We start from the raw sequence: 24211 nt of genomic DNA, 5'->3' as shown, positions 1-24211 counted from the left end.
GCATTACGGCCCCAGGGGTTTTGTGAACTGGCTCCAGGAATGTATGGGGCCTCCGATTCCCCACATCCTCCTTTTCAGCCTTGCCACTTTCTTAAATAAGTTGGCACTGACCCTGATGACAGACTTGATCATTTCCTTTTGCTTCGTGATTGTGTTAAGTGACCGCCAAAGGCCTGTTCCTGAACAGTCAGCACATTCCTCAGGACAGCGAGTGGGAGCCCATCTGCTCCCGCGCTTCCTTTCCTTTATTGTGCTATTTTAGCTTCAATTTCCCATTTGGACAGGAGTGTCTTCCAGCCACTGGGGAAGGGGAGAGGGTGGGAAGGAGAGCCACGGTTTTCCTTCATTTTTCATTCATCTTCCTGGTTTCTCTGGAAATAAATCAACAATAATCATCCTACGTGCTGGGTGCTACTTGAAGCTCTCTACAGGTGTTCACGCACTTGGTCCTGACAATATCACTGTTGAGGAAGGTCCAGATAGGACCTCCATTTCCCATGTGGGGAAACCAAGGCACAGAGAGACAAAATGACTTGCCCAAGGTCACACGATATATGCTAGAGCTGGAACTGTACCCAGGTGGGTCTGGCTCTGGAGGCTGAATTCTTCCCCATCAGCCGTACCACCTTGTAGGGCTTGGATTCTTGAGGCTCTAGACCTGGGCCCAGTGATATCTGAGGCCATGGCCTCTTTCCCTCTTCACTGTCAGCAGGACCTGAGATCACTTGGTTAAAAGTGGAATTCCTTGCATAGTAAAAGGTGTTCCCCATCCCTTGCCAATGACCCACTCATTTACTGTCTGACCTCTCAGATCCTAGGCAACAGGAGAATGAGGACTATCCTAGGGTTAGTTTCATGGGGCTAATGTAATAATGCATTTGGAATCAAGTACTCACTGTGTGCTCTCCGCCTTGTGCATGGCCTCGATGTCTCACGGGGACCCTCAAGCAGGTTTTAGGGAGGAGCTGAGGTTAAAGAGCTCCCAGCCAACCGTGGACCTACTGCTTATGCATTTCCTTGCTACATTAGATGTGAAAAAAGTAGGTAGCATTCACTGAGGGTCAAGTGGTATCTAAACATTCTCTGGCATTGATTCATTCAATCTTCACAAGAGCCCTATGAAGTGGGTACTGTGATTACCCCAATTTCCCTATTCCACGGATGAAGAAACTGGGGCATGGAGAGGTCAGGTAAGTGGCACAAGGTCACACAATAAGGAAGTGGTAGATCTGGAATTTGAACCCAGACTGCTGACTTACACTGTTGGACCTCTGAAGTATGCCCTTAACTACGACACTATGCTACCTCTTGGCATCAAAGCCACCCCAGGGCCCTTGAGGTGCTGTATTACCATACCCCCCTCCATCTCTTCTTCTCCATCTCTCCACAAGTGTATTTCCAAATAACCATAAATGGAGGCTCTGCAGTCAGACAATCTGGGGTTCACATTGCAGCTCTTCAATTCACTAGTCATGTGACCTCTCTTTCTCTCTGTGCCTCAGTTTCCTGACCTGCAAAGCAAGGATAATAATGGTAATGACCTCACAGGGTGGTTGCCAGCATTTAGGTCAAATAGGGTAGATTCTCCCATCACCACCACCACCTCCTCTTCTGTAGACCAGCTCCAGCATCCTGCAGGGGGAAGTGGTGCTTCACGCCCTCACACTTATCACTCTCACCCTCCGTGTCTGTCTCTTCCTGTCCAAAATGAAAGACAGCCTTCAGTTACAGATTCCCCAGGCTTTTCAAAACGTGTGATTACAATTCCTCCCAGGAGATCAGAGAAACCCATTTCCCTAGCATTCTAAGCAGGAATTCTATTGTCGTTTGGTAACTCAAACATGGCCAAGGAGTCCAGCCCATCTCCTTTCCTCCCCACCCTTCATATAGGCAAAGAAGAGACACTTCACTGAAACATAATCAGCAGCATGCCATGACCAGAGTCTCCCAGAGAGAAATTCACAGCAAAGAAAGACCCCCATTTCAAATATGTATTCAGAATCCAAGAATTCCTTGCCACACCAGTGACTGTGGAAGCAAGCTTCTCCTTCTTTCCACACTTTACAGAAAATGTAGAAGTACTAGGCAGGGAATACGAATTATCCAGTATCTTTCCCCACCTTCCTCAATGTCTTCATCCTAGAATTCTAGTCTTTTCTAGTTGTCAAGTGTCTTGTGCCTTTAGCTCAGTGGGTAGGGCAGAGTGGCTACCTATGAGCAGGCAAGGCAGTAAGGATTAGAAAAGGAAAGCCCCTTCACTTAGTTCTTAGTTCTGACCCTGGCCTTTGTCCTGAATCTTCTTCACAGGCTGAGTACATGATTGCAGGATGAGGTAACTCAAACCTTGAGAGAGAAAGCAACTTGGGCTGTATCACACAGAAGCAATCCTCCAACCCAGTCATATACTGACCATGAACCTTCAGCCCATGTCTTTTGGCCACAGAGGACAGACTACAAGCATGTGGATGTATCAGATGTATCAGTCTTAGGAAGCCCTAAGACTAAGGTCCCAATTCAAGGACAGGTGAGTGGACACCACATTTTTGTCTCTGAGGGAGAGCCCACTATTCTAGTTTTCTAGAGTGCTGGGGCTGTTAAAAAGAATTCTTGCCTAGGAAGGGTGATTTGAATGATGAAAGAAATCAATAAATTGTTATTGAATGTAGTCTAAGCTCACTTACTCAAACTAATGGAGGTAGCCCTTCAAATTAGTAAGCCATTTGTATCATAGGTTACTTGTAAAGAAATGAAACTTTATTGCTTTGAATAATTCACAGTTACTCCAAGTAGGCTAACAAATTGTAGCCTAATCGAGACTTACCTTAATGAAAAAAAAAGAATCCCCAGCATCAATCATTTGTATGCAAATGGTACTTCCAAAGGAGTGACAAAATTTGCTGCCTGGGGTATGGAAATACAGTATATGGAGTCTATTTATTCAGATGGCTCTTTCCGCCAAGAGTGGGCAAAGTAGTGCCAGGTAAGGCCTAAGCCTCCTCATGGTACTCATGGAGTGTCTTCTAATGAGGTTTTACTGAAAAAGGAAACGATCGGAGAGCGATCCTAGATGTAGCAGGTGCAATCTGTCCACTGATGGAATAAAAGATGGTTTTGAAATACTGTCACTTCCTTTCATTTTTTTCCCCAAGAAGACATTAGGGAAAAAAAAGTTATCAAGGCAAGTCTAGTACCTTAGTGTTTTGTCAAAACCCGGAACAAACATTAAGGGGAAAAAAATCTGAAGGTCGCGGAAGGGAAATAAACAAGAAGAGTAAGTAAAGCATGAATCATCCATTACCACCTGATGGCTCCTTAAAAATAAAAATAAAACCATGGAAGGAAATAGAGTCCATACCACAGTTTGACATTTTGCTAGAGGACCTGGCACAGACTCTGTGCCCTTTTATCACACAGAAGGAACTGGCTTTTGCCTGCTGACTTGGATTGCCTTTTCCTCAAGGCCTCACAGAGCTCAGGGTTAGGTGATGCTTGCCCAGCGTGGCACCCACTTCTGTCTTGGACACTGGGAGGGAAGATAGGAGAAGTGCATTTTACTTGCATGTATTTAATTTCTTCACCTTGTTTCCCAAAAGCTTGCTAGTGGCTTACAACAATAAAATAATGATAAAATAAGAACATAAGGTCATGACCGGGAGAAATAGCAATAGAACTTTGAAAAATCAAGTGTAAAAAAACCTCAAAGGTCAGATAGAGGTGAACTACAGGGAGTTAAAAAAAACAAAAGCAGAATTGAGATTCAGCGAAGCTCAGTCTGATGGACCATCTCCTGAAAGAGCACAGACTCCTCAGATGGACCTATCTACAGGTGTGATCTTGGGCCAGATATCTAACTTCTCAGCCTCAGTTCCTCATCTAAATAATGGACCTAATATTAGATATTATCTATTCCATAGAATGTTCTGAGAATTTAATGTCTGTAAACCATTGATCTCCACTATCTGACAGAAATAGTAGTGATAGATATGGTACCAAATGGTAGACATGAAAACTGATATGAAGACAACCTTACATCATGTGATACAAAGCATTTGCCCATGATGGCATCTTGTTTGATCCTCACACCAGCCAGGATTTGGGCCCACAATCACAGGGAAGGAAGAGCGGAGGAAGGAGGCAGTCTACTGGAAAGCTTCCAGTAGGAGATGGTATTCTGAAGGACAGATAGGATTCGAGGAGATAGAACTCAAGGACAAATTAGGAAGGAGATGGCAGTGTATAGGAACAGTGAAAAGACCTTTCCTACTAGAACAGAAGGACAGGTAGGAAATAAGGGTAGAGAGGGGAAGATAGTGCAGGATGGGCTCATAGAATTGCTTGACGCTAGCCAGATGGTGAAGGAATTTGGACCTCGTTTGACAGGAAATGGAGAGTCATTGAAGGATTTTGAGCAGGTTGAGCAGGGGAAGGATGTGACATGTTGAAAGGGATGTTTTCAAAGGTGGAGTCTGTCTGTTGCTGTCTGCTATGTGCAGGCTGGGGGAGGAGTTGGGAGGAGGCAGAGACTGGCAGACCAGCCACAGTGACTCAAGGAAGAGACAGATAGTGAGAGCTCAAGCTAAGGCAAAGGGGATGGAGAAGATGGGAGATTGCCCGAAGTGGCATTCAAGAGGCAATGATTTCCTTCTAGACTCAAAATTCCCTGAAGCCAGGAACTGTGCATACCTCATTCATCTCTGTGTCCACCAGGATTTAGCATAGTGTTTGGCACATAGTAGGTGCTCAAAAAGTGCTAAGTAAATAAATGTATTCACTCATGCCTCCATGCGGACAAACATTAAATAAAAAGAATGGTTGTTTGGTCAACAAAAGCAATAGTACAGGAAAACGAGATAGAAGATTGCCCCCCCAAATCTCATTGCCTTAACTTTCTTTCATTGTCCCTGGCCCCACACTGACAGTATGGTGTATGTAGGAGGGCAGCCCAGAAAAGAGCCAGAGCAGGCTGGGAAAAGATGACCCCTAGCACAGAACACATAGGCATGAATGCTCTGTAGGAAGCTCACCAACCACACACCCCCAGATGGTTCACACAATATTGGAACATCACAAAGCAGGTAAATTATGGTTGAGAGGAGGTTCCTTTTTTTAAATGGAGGTATTTACCTTACAAAAGAATTAACTGAAAATCCATTTAAAGTAGCAAATTGCCTTGCTATTATATTTAATTTGGAACCAGGATTTGGTTTACTGACACTGTTTTTCCATCCAACACAATGTAGACTAATAAAAAAAACAAACAAACACGGTGCCTTGGTGGCTCAGTGGTTGAGTGTCTGCCTTTGGCTCAGGTCGTGTGCTCACTTCGGCAGCACATATACTTTGGCTCAGGTCATGATCCTGGGGTCCCAGATAGAGTTCTGCATCAGGTTCCCCGCAGGTAGCCTGTTTCTCCCTCCACCTATGTCTCTGCCTCTCTCTGTGTGTTTCTCATGAATAAAAAAAATCTTTAAAAAATACAGAAAATCAACCCTGATTTGTGAGTCTGGAGACCCAATCCTGGGTCTAGGCTAGTAGCAAAGAATACAGCAGTTAATAGTGCAGGCACTAGAGTCAGGCTGGTTTTACAACCTTGTGCACCTTGGACAAGTGGCTGAGCTTTTCTGAGCTGCCATTTCTTCATTCGTAAAATGTTATGATACAACATCCAATTCTGCCTCATAAGGTTATTGTGAGGGCTAAGTGGGGTATTGTATATAATGTGTTCAGCAGTACCCAGAAGGTTTCAGTAAGTGTTGACTTTTACTTTGAATCCTAACTATGTGACTTTAGGCAAGTCATTTCTCCTTCCCTCAGCCTTGGAGTCCTCATGAACCTGAGGCCTTTTGCATTCGTACCTTAGGGACATGTCCCTTACCTGTACTACAAATTCATCATCGAACATTCATAAGGGTATATGTCCACCCTTTAGGGTCCCCAGTTGATAACCCTACCCTTAGAAAGATCATTGGGACTCTGAGAAAAGAGAGAAGGCCCAAACATACATAAGGCTAGGACAGATGTGTTTTCCTAGATATACTTTCTAAATATCGCAACTCACTCAGCTATCATCCCTAAATTCTAGCCTTTCTGCTCTCCCCAAGCCTCCAAACTTCCTTAATCACCTCATCCCAGGCCCTAAGGGAGAGAAAGCCCCAAGAGTACTCCTTGCTCTGGACAGCTTCCCCAGCCGAACTTGCATTTGGAATTAGGACCCCAAGTTCATCTTGTAGATTTCTCTTCCCCACCCCACCTCACCCCCCCACACACACACCAACCCAGAGAACAGCAATCACATCAACCTCTGCTGCCCTCTGCTGTCTGGATCCAGACATGCTGGCTCCAGTTAGGTCACAGCCACTTCCCAGCACCTACCAGTTTCTCCAGCCCCTATCTGCCTCCCTGACATTGGGAATAAAATGCGATGTCTTCAGCAACACTCACACTCTCCCCTAATCAACACAAATACACACATAGTCATCCATATTCAGATCTAACATACGGAAGCCACAGCTGGTGTGGTCCATGAGCGTGGAGCTGTTGTCTTTAGCAAAGGTGAGCTGCTGGAGCCAGCCAGATTCTAAGTCTCCTTCTTCAACATTCCGCAATCATTTATTGAGCAATTGCTGTGTTCAGGGCACTATACTAAGTATTGCACGTGCATTATCTTACTGAATCCTAGCAACGACCTTACAAGTAAAGGAAATTATTATTAACTCCACTTTCCAGATGAACTGAGACTCAGAAAAGTGAATGTCTTGCCTGAGGTCACAGAGCTAATGAGTGGCAGAGATGTGATAGTTGTCACAGACCCTGGCTGGTTTGTCTGCCTCCATTCTCTGCTTACGAAACCTGCCCCCACACCATGGCCAGTGATGAAGAACACAGACTCTGGAGTTAGAGAGAGCTGGATGGCTCTAGCAGCTCAACTTCTTCAGTGAAGCCAACAGCTCCAAACTCACGGACCGCACCAGCTGTGGCTTGGATACAATGCGTCTGAATAGGAAAAACTGTGTGTGCATTTGCATTGATTAGGAGAGAATACGGATGTGGAAGATACCCATCATGATCTTCAGATGTACTTAGGAGGTGGATATGACAAAATATGGTGATCGATTGCATGTGAAGGCAGAAGAGAGAGAAGAGTCAGAAATAACTCTCAGGATTCTGGCTTGGACAACTGCATGGATAGGAATGCCAATCACTGAGATAGAACACTGGAGGTGATTGGATGAGGAACGTGATGGGCTGTGGCAGAAATGAAAAGATGAGAGATATCTTTTGGCCATGGTGGGGGTGAGATATCCAGGTGGACATGGTCAGTCAGCAATTGGTTTTATGAGTTGAGAGCTCAGGAAAGAGGTCCGGGCTGGCATCGCCTTGTAGATGGGAGATTTTCCAGGGAAAGTGAGATGCAAGAGAAAGAAAGAGGGCCAAAGCCAGATCATTAATATTTAAGGAGAAGGTAGAATAAAAGGAGTGAGGGTCGAAGACTAAGAAGCAGCAGCCATGGAGAGAGGAAGAAAACCAGGAACGACTGTCAAGGAAGTCAGTGAAAGAGAAAGTTTCAAGGAGGAAACAGTTCTACCAGATTAACTACAACAGAAGGGTCAGTGCCCTCAAAATGGTCCTTTATTTTTTTATATTTTATTTATCTATTCATCACACACACACACACACACACACACACACACACACACACAGAGGCAGAGACACAAGCAGAGGGAGAAGCAGGCTCCATGCAGGGAGCCCGACGCGGGACTTAACCCCGGGTCCCCAAGACCATGCCCTGGGCTGAAGGCAGGCGCTAAACCACTGAATCACCCAGGGATCCCCCAAAATGGTCCTTTAGATTTTGTCATTCAAAGACTGTTCTATTGCTATGTAGTAAAAAAAAAAATGTCACCTTAAAACTTAGGGGCTTCAAACAACAAAAATCAGTGTATTATCCTATCATCTCTCATGATTTCTATGGGTTAGGAATTTGGTGGACTAGGCAATCTGGCTCAGAGTTTCTCATGGAGTGGCAATCAGAGTGGCTGAAGCTCAAACACTATGGGGAGGGAGGTGGCTGGCACAGCTGGGAGCTGCCTGAACATCTCTCTCTCTCTCTCTCTTCATATGGTCTCAGGGGCTCTCCAAAACACCTCTCAAATGGGCTACTTTGAGCTTTCTTAGTAGCCTGGAGGTCTCCGGGTAGGCGGACTGCTTACATGGCTGCCAAAGGTTTGAAAGTGAGGATCTTATGTTTCCATACACCAACAACAAACAAGCCACTGGAGCTCCAGTTCTTTGGTTCTCTAAAGGACCATTTTGGGGCATCCCTGGGTGGCTCAGAGGTTTAGCGCCTGCCTTCGGCTCAGGGTGTGGTCCTGGAGACCTGGGATCAAGTCCTGCGTCGGGCTCCCTGCATGGAGCCTGAAAACAAATTCATTTATACTAGCATGCAAAAGAATAAGATATCTAACAATAAATATAACTAAGGAAGTGAAAGTCGTCTTATATACTGAAAGGTACAAAACTTTGCTTACCGAAACAAATTAAAAAAGACCTTGGAAAGCCATCCCTTGCTCATGGACTGGAAGACTGAACATTGTGAAGATGGCAGTATTGCTCAAAGTGAGCTAAAAATTCAATGTAATCCCTATTGAAATTCCAATGGCCTTTTTTGTGGAGACGAAGCTGAGCATCAAATTCTTGTGAAATTACAAGGTGCCTTCATGCCCAAAACAATCTTGAAAAAGAAAAATAAAGGTGTAGGATTCACACTTTCTGGTTCCAAAACTTACTACAAAGCTACAGTAACCAAAATAGTGTGGTACTGGAATAAAGACAGGCAGAAAAACAAATGGAATAGAATAGAGAGCACAGAAATAAACCTTAAATTTTTGGTCAATTGATTTCTCACAAGAGTGCTCAGGCCATTATACAAAAATTAATTCAAAATGAACCAATGACCTATATATAAGAGAAAAAAGTATAAAACCCTTAGAAGAACCCTCCATAACCTTGGAATTGGCAAAGGATTCTTATATATGACTCCAAAAGCCAAGTGACAAAAGAAAAAAAGTCGATAAACTGGATTTCATCAAAATGATAAACTTTTGTTCAACAAAGGGGATTATCAAGAAAGTGAAAAGATAACCTACAGAATGGGAGAAAATATTTGCAAACCATGTCTTTGATAAGGGCCTAGTGTCTAGGATATAAAAATAACTCTCACAAATCAACAATCAAACCAATTTTAAAATGGGCAAGGGAGCTGAATAAACATTTCTCCGAAGAAGATATACAAATGGACAAAAAGGACTTGAAAAGATGCCCACCATTATTAGTCATTAGGAAAATGCAAATCAGGGGTGCCTGGGTGGCTCAGGTCCTGGGATTGAGTCCTGCATTGGGCTCCCCACAGGGAGCCTACTTCTCCCTCTGCCTATGTCTCTGCCTCTCTAGGTGTCTCTCATGAATAAATAAAAAAATAAAATCTTTTTTAAAAAAGGAAAATGCAAATCATAACCACAAAGTACCACTTCATACCTATTATATGGCTATTGTTTTTAAAAAAGGAAAATAATAAGCATTGGCAAGGCCATGGAGAAATTGAAGCCCTTGTACTTTGTTGGTACGAATGTAAACTGGTGTGGAAAATAGTTTGGTGATTCTTCGAAAAGTTAAACACAGAATTACCCTACAACCCACCAATTCCACTTCTAGGTATATATTCCAAAGAATTGAAAACAGGTGTTAAAACAAAAACTCATACATGAATGTTCATAGCAGCACTCTTCACAATGGCCAAAAGGTAGAAACAGCCCAAATTTCCCATCAATTGACGAATGGATGAACAAATTGTGATATATCCATATAACCGCATATGATTCAGCCATAAAAAGAATGAAGTACTGACCCATGCTAAGACATGGATGAACCTTGAAGACATCACACCAGGTGAAAGAAGCCAGACACAAAAGGTCACATAGTGTATGATTCCATTTATATGAAATGTCCAGAATAGGTCATTCTACAGAGACAGAAGGTTGATTAGTAGCTGCCAGGGGCAGGAAGAAGGGGGAGGAAACAAGTATGAGGTTTCATTTTAGAGTGATAGAAATGTTTTTGTAACTAGACACGGGTGGTGGTTGCACAACACTATGAATATACTAAATGCCGCTGAATTGCTCATTTTAAAATGGTTGATTTTATATCACGTAAATTTCACCTCAATTTTTTTAAAGGGGTATTTCAGCAAGGAAGGTAGGAACTGTACCGACTTTTCTGATCTAGCCTCAGAAGCCACATGGTGTCACTTTCACCATATGTTATTGGTCAAAACAGTCACAAAAAGCCACCCAGCTTCAAAGGGAGTAGACATAGCCCCCCATTCTCAAAGGGAAAACACCTCAAAGGTCGTTGCTGATCCTAACAAGAGCACCTGCGGTGGAGTCATAGGGGCTGAAATCAGGCCACAGTGAGTGAGGATCAGGATAGAAAGTTTGACAGAAGGGCATAAAATATCTGAATCAATGAAGAGATATGATATGTTCCTGAAAAAAAAAAAGACCCAGTCTTATAAAGATAGACATTCTCTCCAGATTAATTCATACATTTAATGCAATCTCAACTTGCATCAAGAACAGCATTTTGTAGAACTTGAGGAGCTGAAGAAGAAACTGCAATTTTGACAAAGAAGTATTTGGGTTTTTGTTTCATTGGTTTTTGCTTTTGTTTTACCATTTGTTTATTTCTAGAGCATGACTAGAGGCCCCCCCCTCCTTATTTTTAGAGAGAGAGAGCGGGAGGGGGGAGAGGGAAGAGAAAGAGAATCTTTCAGCAGGTTCCGTGCTCAGCACAGGACCCTGAGACCATGACTCGAGCCAAAACCAAGAGTTGCATGCTCAACTGGCTGAACCACCAAGGTGCCCCAACAAAGAAGTATTCGTAAAGGGGGAGGAAGGCTTGCACTACCAACTCTCAAAACAAAACATAGACTATAATAATTAAAACAGTGTGATGTTGCCACAAACAGATCCATTAAATAAAACAGGGTCTAGAACAGCCCCATGTAGGCATTGCAAATCAATGAGGAAAGCTATACAAGTCAATAAGTGATGTTGGGACAATTAGTTGTCCAAATTTAAAAAAGAAACCCTGGGTTGCTCAGCAGTTGAGCATCTGCCTTCAGCTCAGTGCATGATCCCGGAGTCCTGGGATCAAGTCCCATATTGGGACTTGCAGGGAGCCTGCTTCTCCTGTCTCTGCCTCTCTCTGTGTCTCTCATGAATAAGTAAATAAAATCTTTTTTAAAAATTAAAAAATCCAAAAAATTTTAAAAATAAAAAAAAGAAGTCCATTATACTGTTGGATCTGTATCTCTTACCATATCCAAATATAAATTTCAGATGAAATAATGAGCTAAACACATATTCTCTCTCTCTCTCCCTCTCTTTCACACACTCACAAATCAAAAATTCTATAAGAAAATGTGGATAATATTTCCTTTTCTTTTTTTTAAACTTATTTTTTATTTTATTTATTTATGATAGGCACACAGTGAGAGAGAGAGGCAGAGACATAGGCTGAGGGAGAAGCAAGCTCCATGCACCGGGAGCCCGACGTGGAATTCGATCTCGGGTCTCCAGGATCGCGCCCTGGGCCAAAGGAGGCGCTAAACTGCTGCGCCACCCAGGGATCCCAATATTTCCTTTTCAAGTAGGTCACAAATCCTAGAAATTATAAAATAATATCTTGATAGATTTTTTACTACATAAATTAATAAATTTTATTATTTATTAAAATTTATTTATTTATGACAAAGATAAAAGGGAGAATATATTCGTGGTATATAAATATTTGTTATAATATGTCAAATGTATAATGGAGGAATGTGTAAAATATATAAAGATCTTTTTAAATCAATAAGAAAGACAAATAACCCAACAGGAAAATGGGCTAAGGAAAGGAACAGGTATTCAGAGATGAAAAAATAAAAGGTAAATAAAATATATAGTAATGTAGTCAACCTTTAGTAACAATAGGGTAAATACAAAAAAGACAACAGGAGTGCTCGCTTCGGCAGCACATATACAAAAAAGACAAGAAGAGACCAATTTTCACCCATCAAGTTGGAAAAGAGTCTTAAAAATTGATGATATCTGTGTTGATTAGTTTGTGGAAATAGTTATTCATACCATGTTAGTATGAGTTAGAATAGCTTTTCTTAGATAGCAGTTTGGCAGAATCTACTGAAATGAGAAGTGCACACTTTGTACTTCTAGATGTGCATCCTAGAGAAATCTTCCTCTGTGCGCAAAGGTTTTCAGTGCACTTGTTTGAAATAAAGCCAAGTCAGAAACAAGTAGGAGGTCCATCGGTCATGGAATGCAGGCAGGTTAGGGGTCTGAGGACCAGGGTAAAAGCCTGGAATTGTCTACAAGGGCAGCAGAAAAGGGAGCTGACCCAGGACAAGTAAAGAGATTGCCAAGTATTATCAAGAGGCCTGCTGACATTGGGCATCATGAATTTGGAGTGACTCCAATCCACAGAGGTATGATACTTTTCTCCTGTGAGGAAGACAGAGAGTTCAAATGCCCTGGGGCTTACCCATTCATTCAACAAATAGTTACAAGTGCCTAAAGTGCCAGGCAGCTTTCTAGGCTCTGCAATACAGCAGTGAACAAAACAGAGTCCCTATTTTCATGGAGCTTGCATACTACTGAGAGATATGGACAAAAATAGGCAAATAGATAATAATGTATTATCAGGTAAATGCTCCGAAGGTACACAAAGCAGAATGAGACGATAAAGAATGACAGAGGCACAGTTCACATAACATCAGGGATAGTCTTTCTGTAGAGGTAACGTTTGAATAGAGGTCTGAATGAAGTAAAGTGAGCCATGTTGCTATCTGGAACAAGAGCATTCCTATTAGTGGGAATCATGTGTGCAAAGACCCTGAGGTAGGGATGTGCTTTACTTGAAGACAGAAATTGGCAGGATGGATGTAGCTGGAGGACAAAGGTACAGAAAAGTTAAATGTGCTAATAATAGGGAAGTTGGGGTGATGGGTTATGTTACCTGGACCAAATAGAGAGGGAAGTGAGACTGGGAATGCTGATAGAGAGGAAGAGCATAAGATCAGTGACGGGAAATTTTGGTGAGGTAAAAAAAAAAAAAAGGCATAATAGGAGTTAGGGAGAGAGAACTATCGAAAGAAGAAGGTTAAGAGGATATGGCCCAAGAATGGGAAGTTGGAGTTCAATATATCAGTGGATGGCAATCCCAAGCAATGACAAAGCCCAATATGCTGCTTTTGGTGTGGTCCAAAGTAAGTGGACTAATAGAGTGACTCAAGCTTGCAAGGGGTCAGGCAAGCTTCCCAGACGAAGTGACCCTGGAGGTGGGACTGGAAGAAGAAGGAGTTCACGGGGCAAGAGAGGAAGGAAGGGCATTCCAGGTGGAGAAGAAAGAACAAGCAAAGGCCCTGTGGCTAGCTCCGGCGTGATGAGTAAGCGAGAGTGACAGAAGGCCAGTGTGGTTGGAGTGGACAAAGGGAGGAGAGATGCATAAGCTGACGGAGAAGTAAAAAGGGAGCAGGCTACCAAAGAAGACAGATGGTTGGGAGTGTGCCCGAGGACCACCAAATAGAAGCTTCAGTGGAACCGACTGGAACCTTGGTAAGCCACAGTGGGACTCTATCCGCCTGTGGCGTGAGGCCTCTGAGGAGGTAGCACAGGTTTGTCATTGAAAATGACAAATTGTCATTGTCATTGTCATTGTCATGGGGCTGCCTGAGTTTAGCCCTTGGCTCAGGCTCAGGATCTGACTCAGTCTGTGCCCACAGAACTGAACCAAGCTCACAGAGGGCTCCAGCCGGGTGCACCTTGTCCTGTTAACAAAGTTCCCAGTCTGCAAGCACCATCTTCTTCCCTGAGGAGAAGGAGCCTCCTGTAGGAAAGGAGCTGCCTGCTGCCTCTACTCATCAGTAGCCAAGGGAGGCCCGCCGCTCACTCTGAGGAGATAATCACCCGTCCTGCCAAAGGGCGGGCTGGTGGGGGGGTGAGATTCTTGGTCTCTTCACAATCAAGACCAACCTCAGGAATCTGACTCTTGCCTCCACTGCTGTGACCACCCCCAAATTTACCCATCTGCACGCGCATACACACAACATGAGCAGAGCTGGCTTTCTGTCAAAACAGGCCATATGGGAGAGAAGGGCCACCCAACAACACCATGGCAGCCTTCTGGGGGCTAGAGAATCACCTCTGTCAATGGCATTCCTATCAGGTTCGGGATGGGAGGCTAGACCACACATCGTTGGGGTTTATTCAGCACCAACTCACCAAACTTGTATTGATCTCACTCTCCACTGGATTCTGTCCTGGATGCTGGAATTATGTGCAGTAATTCTTAAAAGCAAGCTTCTGCCCCTTAGGGATGTGTGACATGGGAGGAGAGAATCAAGAAAGCAAAGGGTTAATACAAGTGTTTGGATCTTTTTTAAAGCTTTTATTTATTTGAGAGAGAGAGAGAGCAAGCATGAGTGGGGCAGAGGCAGGGGCAGAGGGAGAGGGAGAGGGAGAAGCAGGTTCCCCGTTGAGCATGGAGCTCAACACAGGGCTCGATCCCAGGACCATAACACCATGACCTGAGCGAAAGACAGATGTTCAACCAACTGAGCCACCCAGGCACCTCAACACAAAGCTTTTTAAAGAGGCTCAAACAAAATGTTATGGGAGCCCTCACTATAGAGGGAGGAATTTGGGGTGGAAGTCAGGGTGTGGTGGATGCGGTGACTTTTGAACTAGACTCTGATGAATGGAGAAAATGTGGCCAAGAAGAGGTGGCATCCTCAAGGTTGCATCCTCTCTAGTATCTTGGGACATCCCGGCTTCAGAACTTGGCCTTTCAGCCAGGCCCAGGCCTCGGGGTGAGACAAAGCGACTCAGGCTGCCAGTGCAGGCTGCGCAGCAAGGCTCCAGCAACCAACTTAGGGTTCTTCTATACTACTCCATACAAGGACTCCTGGCCCTTCACCTTCCCCACCCTCCCTCAATCATTTCTTCCCAGGCCTTATGCCAACTTGGGTTCAAGTACCCTAAAGTGATGAGTAAAGACATTGCTTTCGAGATAAGGAGACAAGCTGAGAGTGAAAGCAGGTGAGGTCATCATTGCCACCAGGACCATGACAGGGACCCCAGGGACAGAACTGCAGGGCTGAGGACCGTGCGTGGCTTTGGTATCCTCCAAGACCATCCCTGGGCAGAGTCCAGAGGATGGGGGAGGGGTACCTGCTTGGTTTATTTGCTTCCAGGGTTGGCACTTCAGCCCAGCTGATCTTTGCTATAATATTAACTGCCATTTCAGCAGTGCTGGCTGCCAGGGGCAGAGAGAACAAGGTACAGACGACACCGGTTTTAGCTGTGGTGATGTACTCACCTTCACAAACACTGACATAGCATTTACTCCTTATGGCCTGCACATTCTGAGAGCTTCACAAACATTCACTCATTTAATCCTCATCTCATTGCTGAGAAGTTAGTCCTATTATCCCTGCATTTCACAGGTGAGGAAACTGTGAGCTCAAAGCAGTGAAGCCACTTGCCTGAGACCACGCAGTCAGTGGGTGACAGAGCTGGGACCGAAACTCCAGCAATCTGGCTCCACTGCTAAAGGCAGGGCTGTTTGTCCTAAAAGGCTGTCTCATGGGGTCCCTCCTCTGCACGGCCCCATCAAGTCTCCCTGCTTGCCCTCAGGACGGTGCACAGGGGAGGAAAGGGCCTTTGCAGGGACATTCCCCCCAATCCTCTGGTCTCTGGGAATCACATCATTTCCAGTCCTGGAACAGGGGCGGGCATGTGTGGGGGGGTGCGGAACAGGAAAAAGACAGCAGGAGCGTCAGCAGTCCCAGAACCACACAGGGTCCTCATGGTCCTTGTCCCTGGTCTGTCCTCTGAGGCTGTGGGCTCTGCCATCTGCCTTTATGCCTGGAGGTGGAGTTCACAGAACCTCCTCACTCGTTTAAATTCCCCTCCTGGGGCGCCTTGATGGCTCAGTGGTTGAGCATCTGCCTTTGCCTCAGGTTGTGATCCCGGGGTCCTGGGATTGCCCCGCAGGGAGCATGTTTCTCTCTCTCTCTCTCTCTCCCTCATGAGTAAATAAATAAAATCTTTAAAAAAATAAAAATTCCCCTTCTGGCAGGAGTCCTGTAAAGACCCTCTTTCCCTCTTCCAAACGGGTCTCTTTTATTGTATTTGGATGGGTTATTTGAAAGCCACCTTCAACTTAAACTGGTGGTGGATGGAAGCAGAGTGTAAATACATTAAAAACAAGTCGAAAAGGAGCGGGTGGTTTACTTCTGGGGCCCTCTAGACTAGGTAAGTACCTGTCTACTGGGTCAGTTTGTCTCGCGGACGTATTGCTTTCTGGCCAAGCGTTCTAGAGGCACTGATGCAGCCAGCTGCCCGAAGATGCTGGGGCCGTGGAGACAAGGCTGGCTCTGTACTCTCGCTTCCCCTGAAGGGACTCGTGCTGCTTCGGAGTGATCCATATTTCAGGGGAACCAAAGCCTCGTTCTAGAAGCTATGGCAGAAAGGGCATGTCCAGTTCCCCAGTGTTCTAGGTGCCCCCAAACTGCCCTTTTGAGTCTTCTTCCCTCTTCAGTGGCATTCCCCCAAACCCCCCAAACAGGACCTTCATTCCCTCTGACACAGGAATGGCTCCAACAGCTGAGTGGGACTCCGCCGTCCCAGCCACCACAAGAGAAAGGTGGTCCTCCTCTCTGCTGGTGGCTGGCAGCACTCTTGCCCAGCAGGCTCTACCGTGAGGACTTACCCCAACTGCAGAACGTTGCTCCCTGGCTGTAACCAACTTCCCTTAGGGGCACAGTGGGGCTTCCTAAACATGAGGGACAGAGGACACTGGCTTTTTCTGAGACAGGCCAGCTCAAAGGAGGAGGAAGGATCAACATTCATCTCTGAGCCAGAGCCTAGGGTGGGGAGCTAATGGGAAACAGCTTGCTGGAAGGAGGGGGACAGAAATCAGAATGGCTGCTGAGGCAGACTGCCGAAGAGGGGGGCAGGGAGGAGCAGGCTGATTGAGACCAGCTGCTGCTCCTCTGCCCTGGAGATCTTTGGACTCTGCACGGGGCGGGCTCGGGAGAGCCCACACTTCCCCACCCACCTGGACTCTTGACTCCCGGAGCCCTCAGATACAAGAGACCAGAGGGGGACTCTCCATCCATCTGGCCGGACGCCTCCTCCCCATCGCCGGCCCCAGCCTCCTGGCTGCTCCTGCCCTGGGAAGGCCTGGAGGAAGAGGGCAGGGAAAGAGCCCTTCCTCCTTCTCCCCCGTCCCTTCCATCCACCCAGCACCAGCATCTGGAGACCCCATGGCCTGGGCTCGCTGGGGCTGCTGCCCCTGGCTTGTCTTCCTCTGTGGTATGTGCATCCTGGTCCCTCCCTCCCACACCGCCACCGGGAGGGCAGGTCCAGCTGGAGAGCAGCTCTGGCCTCTCCCCTCTGGGCTCAGAAAGGGTTGGAGTAAGGGCTGGGGCCCAGGTTGTCCCTTTTTTTCTTGGTCCTCCTCTCTGTCTTGAGAAAGAAGAATCCCAGGGCCAGTCCTTGGGGGCCCTCCAGACTCAGGTCAAGTCTGGCTTGGTACCTTTCCATTTCTACCTGTTAAAGAAAAGATGATTCTGGCACTTGTGGAGAGTGAGGAAGACTTTATGCAAAACTATTGCAATAAGGGCATTGCAATAGGGGAAAAAGATAGAGCTCAACTCTAAACACAGCAAAGATGACTGAGGACTCCCAATCAGTGAACTGGGGTAGGGGGGTGGGGAGGGGGACAGTGGATGGAATATTACCAAGAGAAGACAGCAGGGGTGGGGGTTCTTGCTGAGGATTCTCGCTGAAGGCAGGCCAGGGTGAACAGCTATTGAAGGTGAAGAATGAGGAATGTGATCAGATAGCAAAGGTGATCAGGTATTAAGGGTGGGGGGATGGTCTCTAAACTGGCTTAGCAAGATTCTTACTGAGGACTGGCTGACGCCTTGCCCAGTAAGGACAGGATGGACACCGAAGGACATAAACAAAGTCAAGTCCAAGTAAAGAAGAGGCTCAGAGGAGCCTAGCTAAAGTTCGGTCCCTGTCACTCCTATGGTGCTGTTTGCCTCTTTGGTCACAACTAGACTCCCAGCTCGATGCCCCCCGACCCCCACTCCACCTCCAGCCTCAGAGAGGCCTCCCTTCCCTTCTTCCTCCGCTCATTCAGGCAGCACCCCATTCCTGAGCACCTCCCCGGTGCCAGGCTCTGGGCCAGGGAACACAGAGAGATTCAGCTGCAGAGCCTGCCCTTGGGAGCCATGGTCCTGGCCTCAGAGAGCAGCAATCTGGATGTCCAGAGGGACACAGGTTGGCTGAGTCTTGCTTCTTACGTTGGCACCTTAGCATCACTGTTTTGCCAACTATCTGTTCCTACAGAAATGGGATCATTTTCTTATTTCAACAGTATGGGTCTCATCTCCCCCTTGAGTTTATGAGACCAAGAGAGCCAGGCAGGGCATTTCTAGTGTTAGATGCCCAGCCACCCTCCTATCTGTAGCTCAACCCACTCAGAAGGTAAAAGCATAGTGTCTCCCCATGCCCAGGCCCCCATTACTCTCTGAGATCTCCCCTAAAGGCAGGGGCTGGAGGAAAAGACTATCAGTGACCACAGGCTTTTTAGGCTTTGAAGGCCCAGAGGCTGGAGGACTAGCCCAGTGTCTGGCACACAGTAGGTATTTAGGAAATGCTTGCCCTGTGAATATTGGGTGACTCTCCTTAGGGCACACCAAATTTGCGGCAGAGCCCAAATTGGAAACTAAGTCTTCATATGCTCTCTCCTTTCTGGGGCACCACCCTTCCGTGGTTGACTTTTTGTACTCTGATGGCCCGGGTTCAAATCTCTGCTTTACCACTGACTCACTGTGGCAAAACTTGGATGAGTTACTAAACCTATCTGGGCTTCAGCTTCCTCCCTTAGAGAAAATAGAGGGTAGGGGTGCCTGGGTGGTTCAGTCGGTTAACTGGTTAATTGTCTGCCTTCCAATCAGGTCATTATCCCAGGGTCCTGGGACAGAGCCTCCCTGATCAGCAGAGAGCCTACTTCTCCCTCTCCCTCTGCCTGCTGTTTTCTTTGCTTGTGTTCTCTCTCTCTGTCAAATAAATAAATAAAAGCTTATAAAAAGGAAAATAAATGGTAATACCCACCTCACAGGTTTGTTGCAAGTATAGAATAAGATACTATAGATAAATTACTGAGCTCAGTGTCTGGTACAAAGTAGAAGACCTTTAAATGCTAAGCTACCTTTCCCCACCAGGCGACGGTGTCAGATTGGGATTGATTTGTTTTATGTATTTAAAATGGGCCTGGACTGACAGCCAGAGATTTGGATTGTAATAAATGGTACAAGTGGGCCTTGAATTTAAGTAAACCCAATATATATAAAATTAGATTTATAGAAGGGTAAAATGAAGGTGGGGTGATTATTTAGCGAGATCCTCTAGAGCATTTCAAAGAAAATTTGATTACAAAAATTTAATTTACACACAACGGTTCGGTAAACCCTGAAAAGACCCAATTAGATTAGAAGGGAAAATTGATTTAATGAGCAATAAAACCCTTGCAAAAGTGGCAATCACTTGTCGATGAAACAGGTTTCTTTGATTGTGACCCAGGGTGCCATCCCATTCCACCTAATTTCCTATGAAATGTGATTATTTTTATCCTCAAATAGAGTTGGACAGCGCTGCTTGTTTCAAAGGATGGAGGCCCGATGGGGGACAGGGAGGGCGATTTGGGGAAACACGTCCCTGTGCTCTCTAGGAGCTCACTGGTCTCCAAGTGACCCTGGATTTTTCTCCCCGGTTTCTAGCTTTGGGTGCCTGGGGCCACCCAAAAGCAGTGAACCTGACAGGAGAGGATGTGAGAAACTGTTCCATCAGCCCTCCGGTAAGGACCCACCCCGGCCCCGCCCCCCAGCTCCGATCTCCTCCCCATCCCCCAATGGCTCAGTCGTTAGTCTCTCCCTCTAACCAGGCTTTCTCCTGACTTCCGGACTCTGGGGCCCCTGTTTCTGATTAACATCCCTCCGGGCGGGCAGCACAGTCTCAGGTGTCTGACACCCAACCCCCCATCCCTCCCTCCCTCCCACTCCCCCCACCACACCGCCCCCCCCCATTCCCACAGCAGGTTATCTACTTCCGGCCTGGGCAGCCCCAGGGAAGGGGGAGGGCACCAAAGAGGGTGGAGGCCTCTAACTAGCCTTTGGCTGAGGCTAGGGAGAGGCAAGGAGGAGGATGGGAGGAAAGAAAACAAAAGTTCTAAAGGAACAAAGCGGAGGGAGGCACAGAAGAGAGAAGGAAGTAAGACAGAGGGCTAGAAAAGCCACGAAAAAAAGTATGGAAAGGACAAAAGGGAGCCCTAGGGTGTGACTAGGAAGAAGGCCCAGCATATTGGAGCTGAAAGATAGGCGGCAGCATCCTAGCTGGAGACTAGTAGATTCTTTCCACAATCAGAAAGAGCTTCCTCGGGCAGGGGCAGGCCAGAGGTGAAACCTTGTGGCCTGCTTGCAGTTCACTAAGGCTTAGGGCCAATGGGGTGCATCTGCTTGCAATGTCAACTTTATGAGACCACTGGGGCAGGCAGGTGGGTGGGCAATCCACGTTGTTTTTATATGAAAACAAACATGGTTATATCATTGAATAGAAGGTAAAACGAAACAAAAACCCCACACAGTTTGTTTTAAAGATAAGGCAGCCTTTTAAGAAATGTCTAGCTTAGAGGGGGATCTTTCTGGACAATGCTGGGGCTACTTATTCACTCTCCTCTGCCATTTGGGACCAGTGAATGGAAACTTGAAAAAGTCCCCAAGGTAAGATTGCCAGATGAAATACAGGGCACCCAGTTACATCTGAATTTCAAATAATAAATATATGTTTTAGTATAAGTATGCCCCAAATAGTGCATGGGACATACTTATACTAAAACATTATATGTTGCTTATCTGAAATTCAGATGTGACAGATGGATATTCTGAATTTTTTTTTATATTCTGTATTTTGATTAGCTAAGTTGGCAACCCTGACTCCAAGGTATCCAGAGAAAGACCGTCCCTCTAGCCTGGCCCAGTGCCAGGGCTCAGATCCCTGCAGTTCTCACCCATGCCCCCATCCCAGACTCAGATTGCATATTGCCACAAGGAATTCCTCTCCAAGTTCTTCAATGCCTCCATCTCTGCTCGGCCCAGACACCTTAATGTAGACTAACCTGTGACATCAGCTGCCAACACCCCCCACCCCATTCCTCTCCAGGCTGACCCAGCCTACCTGCCCTATAACACCTGCCTAAGGAGAGACCAGTGGTACCATTGGACGCTGGGACCCAGGCACCATTCTCTCTAAGTAGTGTGTGTCTCTGTGTGTGTCTTGGTGTCTTCCTGTCATCTGTCAGTACCTTCCAGTTACTGCGGTCAATACCACAGCGCAGCTCACGGCCCTTCGCCAGCAGATGCACAACCAGAGTCTTTCTGCCTACATCATCCCCGAAACGGATGCCCACATGGTGAGGGACAGCTCCTCCCCCACCCTTGCCCTCTGCTGTCCTGGGTCAACCATCAATGGGGACAAGCCACAAACCAGAGGCCATTAAGGCTCAGAAGATGAAGGCAGACAACGGATTCAAAAGGCAAAGGGAAGGAAGTAAGGGGCTTGGACATGGGAGTTTTAGGGCAGCTGAGAGAATGTATTCCTTTACATTAGGAGAGAAGACACTACTAGATCTCCTTGACTTCAGGCAATGAAACTATCAACAAGTTCAGAATCGATTTTGATCAATTCCTAGATGGCAGATCCATAATGAAAGTTTAGAGTACTCTGGCCCTTTGAGGTTAAAGTGTGGGCTAGGAATTGGACTGGAAGCATTGTAACCTTCCCTTAACCTGGTTGGTGGAGCACTGGAATGATCCAGAGGCCCGGGCTACACGAGTTTGGGGTGTAGATTGGGGGAGGGGAGCAGATAAGAAACAAGATGGTCTGAATAAGAACTGCTTTTCCCAAAGTAGCACCCCTACCCACCCAGCCCACCCTTTCCCCACCACTGGTTCCACCTCCATCCCATCCACCTTTCCAGTACTAGCCAGTTTGGAAGAGAGGGGATTTTCAGTATTAATAAGATTGCTTGAATTTGTTTTCCCACTTTGAGTAAGTGCCTCAACTTCTCTGAGACTCAGTTTTCTCTTCTGCTAAATGGAAATATTGAGATCTGCCTCAAGGGATTATTATGATCAAAATACAATAATGTGGGAAGCCCTCTGCAGAAATTATTTATGATGTATCCAGTGTACTGTACTAGCCTGGAGAGAGGCAGGACAACTGGAGGAAAGAACCCAGAAGGACCCAAAGACATGATCCTAGACTGCACGGAGTTTACATTCTGGCCAGGGAGATAAGGTTCTCTGACTGTTCTGCCCAGTGCTGGACTATAGGATTTAGACTCCAAGAAATCCAGTTGTCCAAAAGGAAGGGGAGATCCTGAGATCTGGGGGTGTGATAGAGGACTTCCTGGAAGAGGTGCCCAGTGTGCCTGGACTTGTAGGACTGGTCGAATCCATCCAGACAGAAAGAACCAGGATGCAGTGCGGGGTCTTCTGTGAGGAGAGGAATGTCTAACTCCATGAAAAAAAGCTAACGATGGTGCCATTGATTTCCTAGAGTGAGTACATCGGCAAACGTGACAAGAGGCGTGCGTGGATCACAGGCTTTACAGGGTCTGCAGGTGAGAGCCATTACCCAGCTCTTTATTGTTTCTGTTGGGAGACCCAGACATGGTCACAGAGGCTCTGATATGGCCAGTTCTCTGAAGCCAGGACCCTAGGACCTAGTGTCCAGAGGCTCTGCTTCCCCTCTACTACTCTGAAAAGGGTCACCAGGGCACACATCATAGCCCATCAGTCACACTTCTGCCTGAGGCGGATGGCCCTCCTGGCTTTGTTGCTGTGCTTGTGGCCCCTGCGGCAGCCAGGCCTAGCTTAGCACACTCTGGGCCTCAATTCCGGAACAGCTGCTACTTCCACATCTAGCAACTGGGGGCCCACTAATTCCCTTCACATGCTCTCACTTGGGGACCAAGTTTTACTTAGCTGGTCCTTTCTCAGATGTCACCTCAGTGAGCCAAATGAGACACCAAATAGAGGCCCTTTATGGGATCTCTGTTTCTGAAGAGGCCTCACACCCTGATCTTGGCCCTTGAGTGAAATCCAAGCTTCCCTCACTGGTCCTTAAACATTCCTTTCCTGGGCTCCAAGCTCCCTTGCCTTACCCATTCTGGCCACAATCACTGGGTTTGGCTTCTCTGCGTCTTCAGCTAAGCTCCTGGTTTCATGTCCCTATCGGCCACTGAGTCTTGATGCTATAGTCTAGATGGCTACCACACCATCTTTCCTGAGAGAGCCTACCTGCAGCATTGACTGCCAGAAGTGAACTCCATTTGTCCCTCCTTAGGAGAGGCCCTCAACACAAAGCAGAGATGCCCACGCTGGCTTCCCTCAATGCTCTCCTTAATGTCTCCCACCTCACTCCCTTGCAGTGAAGGAGAGCAGTTCTTTCCAAAGGCCCCTTGGGACATCCTCAGAGTCAGCACCATCTCACCTATGCAACCCCTAAGGCCACCTTCCTCACCTTCATCCATGCCTCCAAGTTTCTCTGTTCTGTCCCAGGCACAGCAGTAGTGAGCATGGGGAAAGCAGGTCTCTGGACCGACAGTCGCTACTGGACCCAGGCTGAGCGACAAATGGACTGCAACTGGGAGCTGCATAAAGAAGGTAAAAGGGGCGCACATCCCCCAAGCTCTGAAGCCTGGACTAGGTTCTAGAAGGCACAGGTAAGAGTATGCATGCAAAGCCATGGTGGGCCTCTGTGGGGGACTCTGAAAATCTGAAGCTGTCCCTAAACTTTGAAGCTAACATCAAGGAGGACAGATAAGATGGGACTGTCACAGACAGAAGTCTGACTGTAGGGCCTGGTGCTGGCCCTAGAGGTGACTCCGCATTCCTTCTTGTCTCCCTCTCAGTTGACATAACTTCCATAGTCACCTGGCTCCTCGCTGAGGTTCCCGCTGGAGGGCATGTGGGTTTCGACCCCTTTCTCTTCTCCATTGGTATGTTATTCCCTCATTCCTG

At 46.6% G+C, this 24211-nt stretch overlaps 1 protein-coding gene across 1 annotated transcript in view; it reads left to right on the top strand.

Moving 5' to 3' along the window:
- The first annotated feature begins 17145 nt into the window (after positions 1-17145).
- XPNPEP2 (X-prolyl aminopeptidase 2) overlaps positions 17146-24211 on the top strand; it is a 28011-nt gene continuing 20945 nt past the window's right edge. The window contains exons 1-6 of the mRNA XM_072815338.1: positions 17146-17432; positions 19910-19986; positions 21487-21597; positions 22746-22809; positions 23750-23854; positions 24103-24189. Of these exons, the coding sequence (XP_072671439.1) occupies positions 17384-17432; positions 19910-19986; positions 21487-21597; positions 22746-22809; positions 23750-23854; positions 24103-24189 (493 nt within the window). The 5' untranslated portion in view covers positions 17146-17383. The remainder of the gene's footprint in view (positions 17433-19909; positions 19987-21486; positions 21598-22745; positions 22810-23749; positions 23855-24102; positions 24190-24211) is intronic.

The sequence above is a fragment of the Canis lupus genome, chromosome X (genome assembly GCF_048164855.1).
Source record: "Canis lupus baileyi chromosome X, mCanLup2.hap1, whole genome shotgun sequence".
NCBI classification, from domain to species: Eukaryota; Metazoa; Chordata; class Mammalia; order Carnivora; family Canidae; genus Canis; species Canis lupus.
The sequence above is the reverse complement of the archived record's forward strand: the minus strand, read 5'-3'. Positions and strand labels throughout refer to the sequence as shown.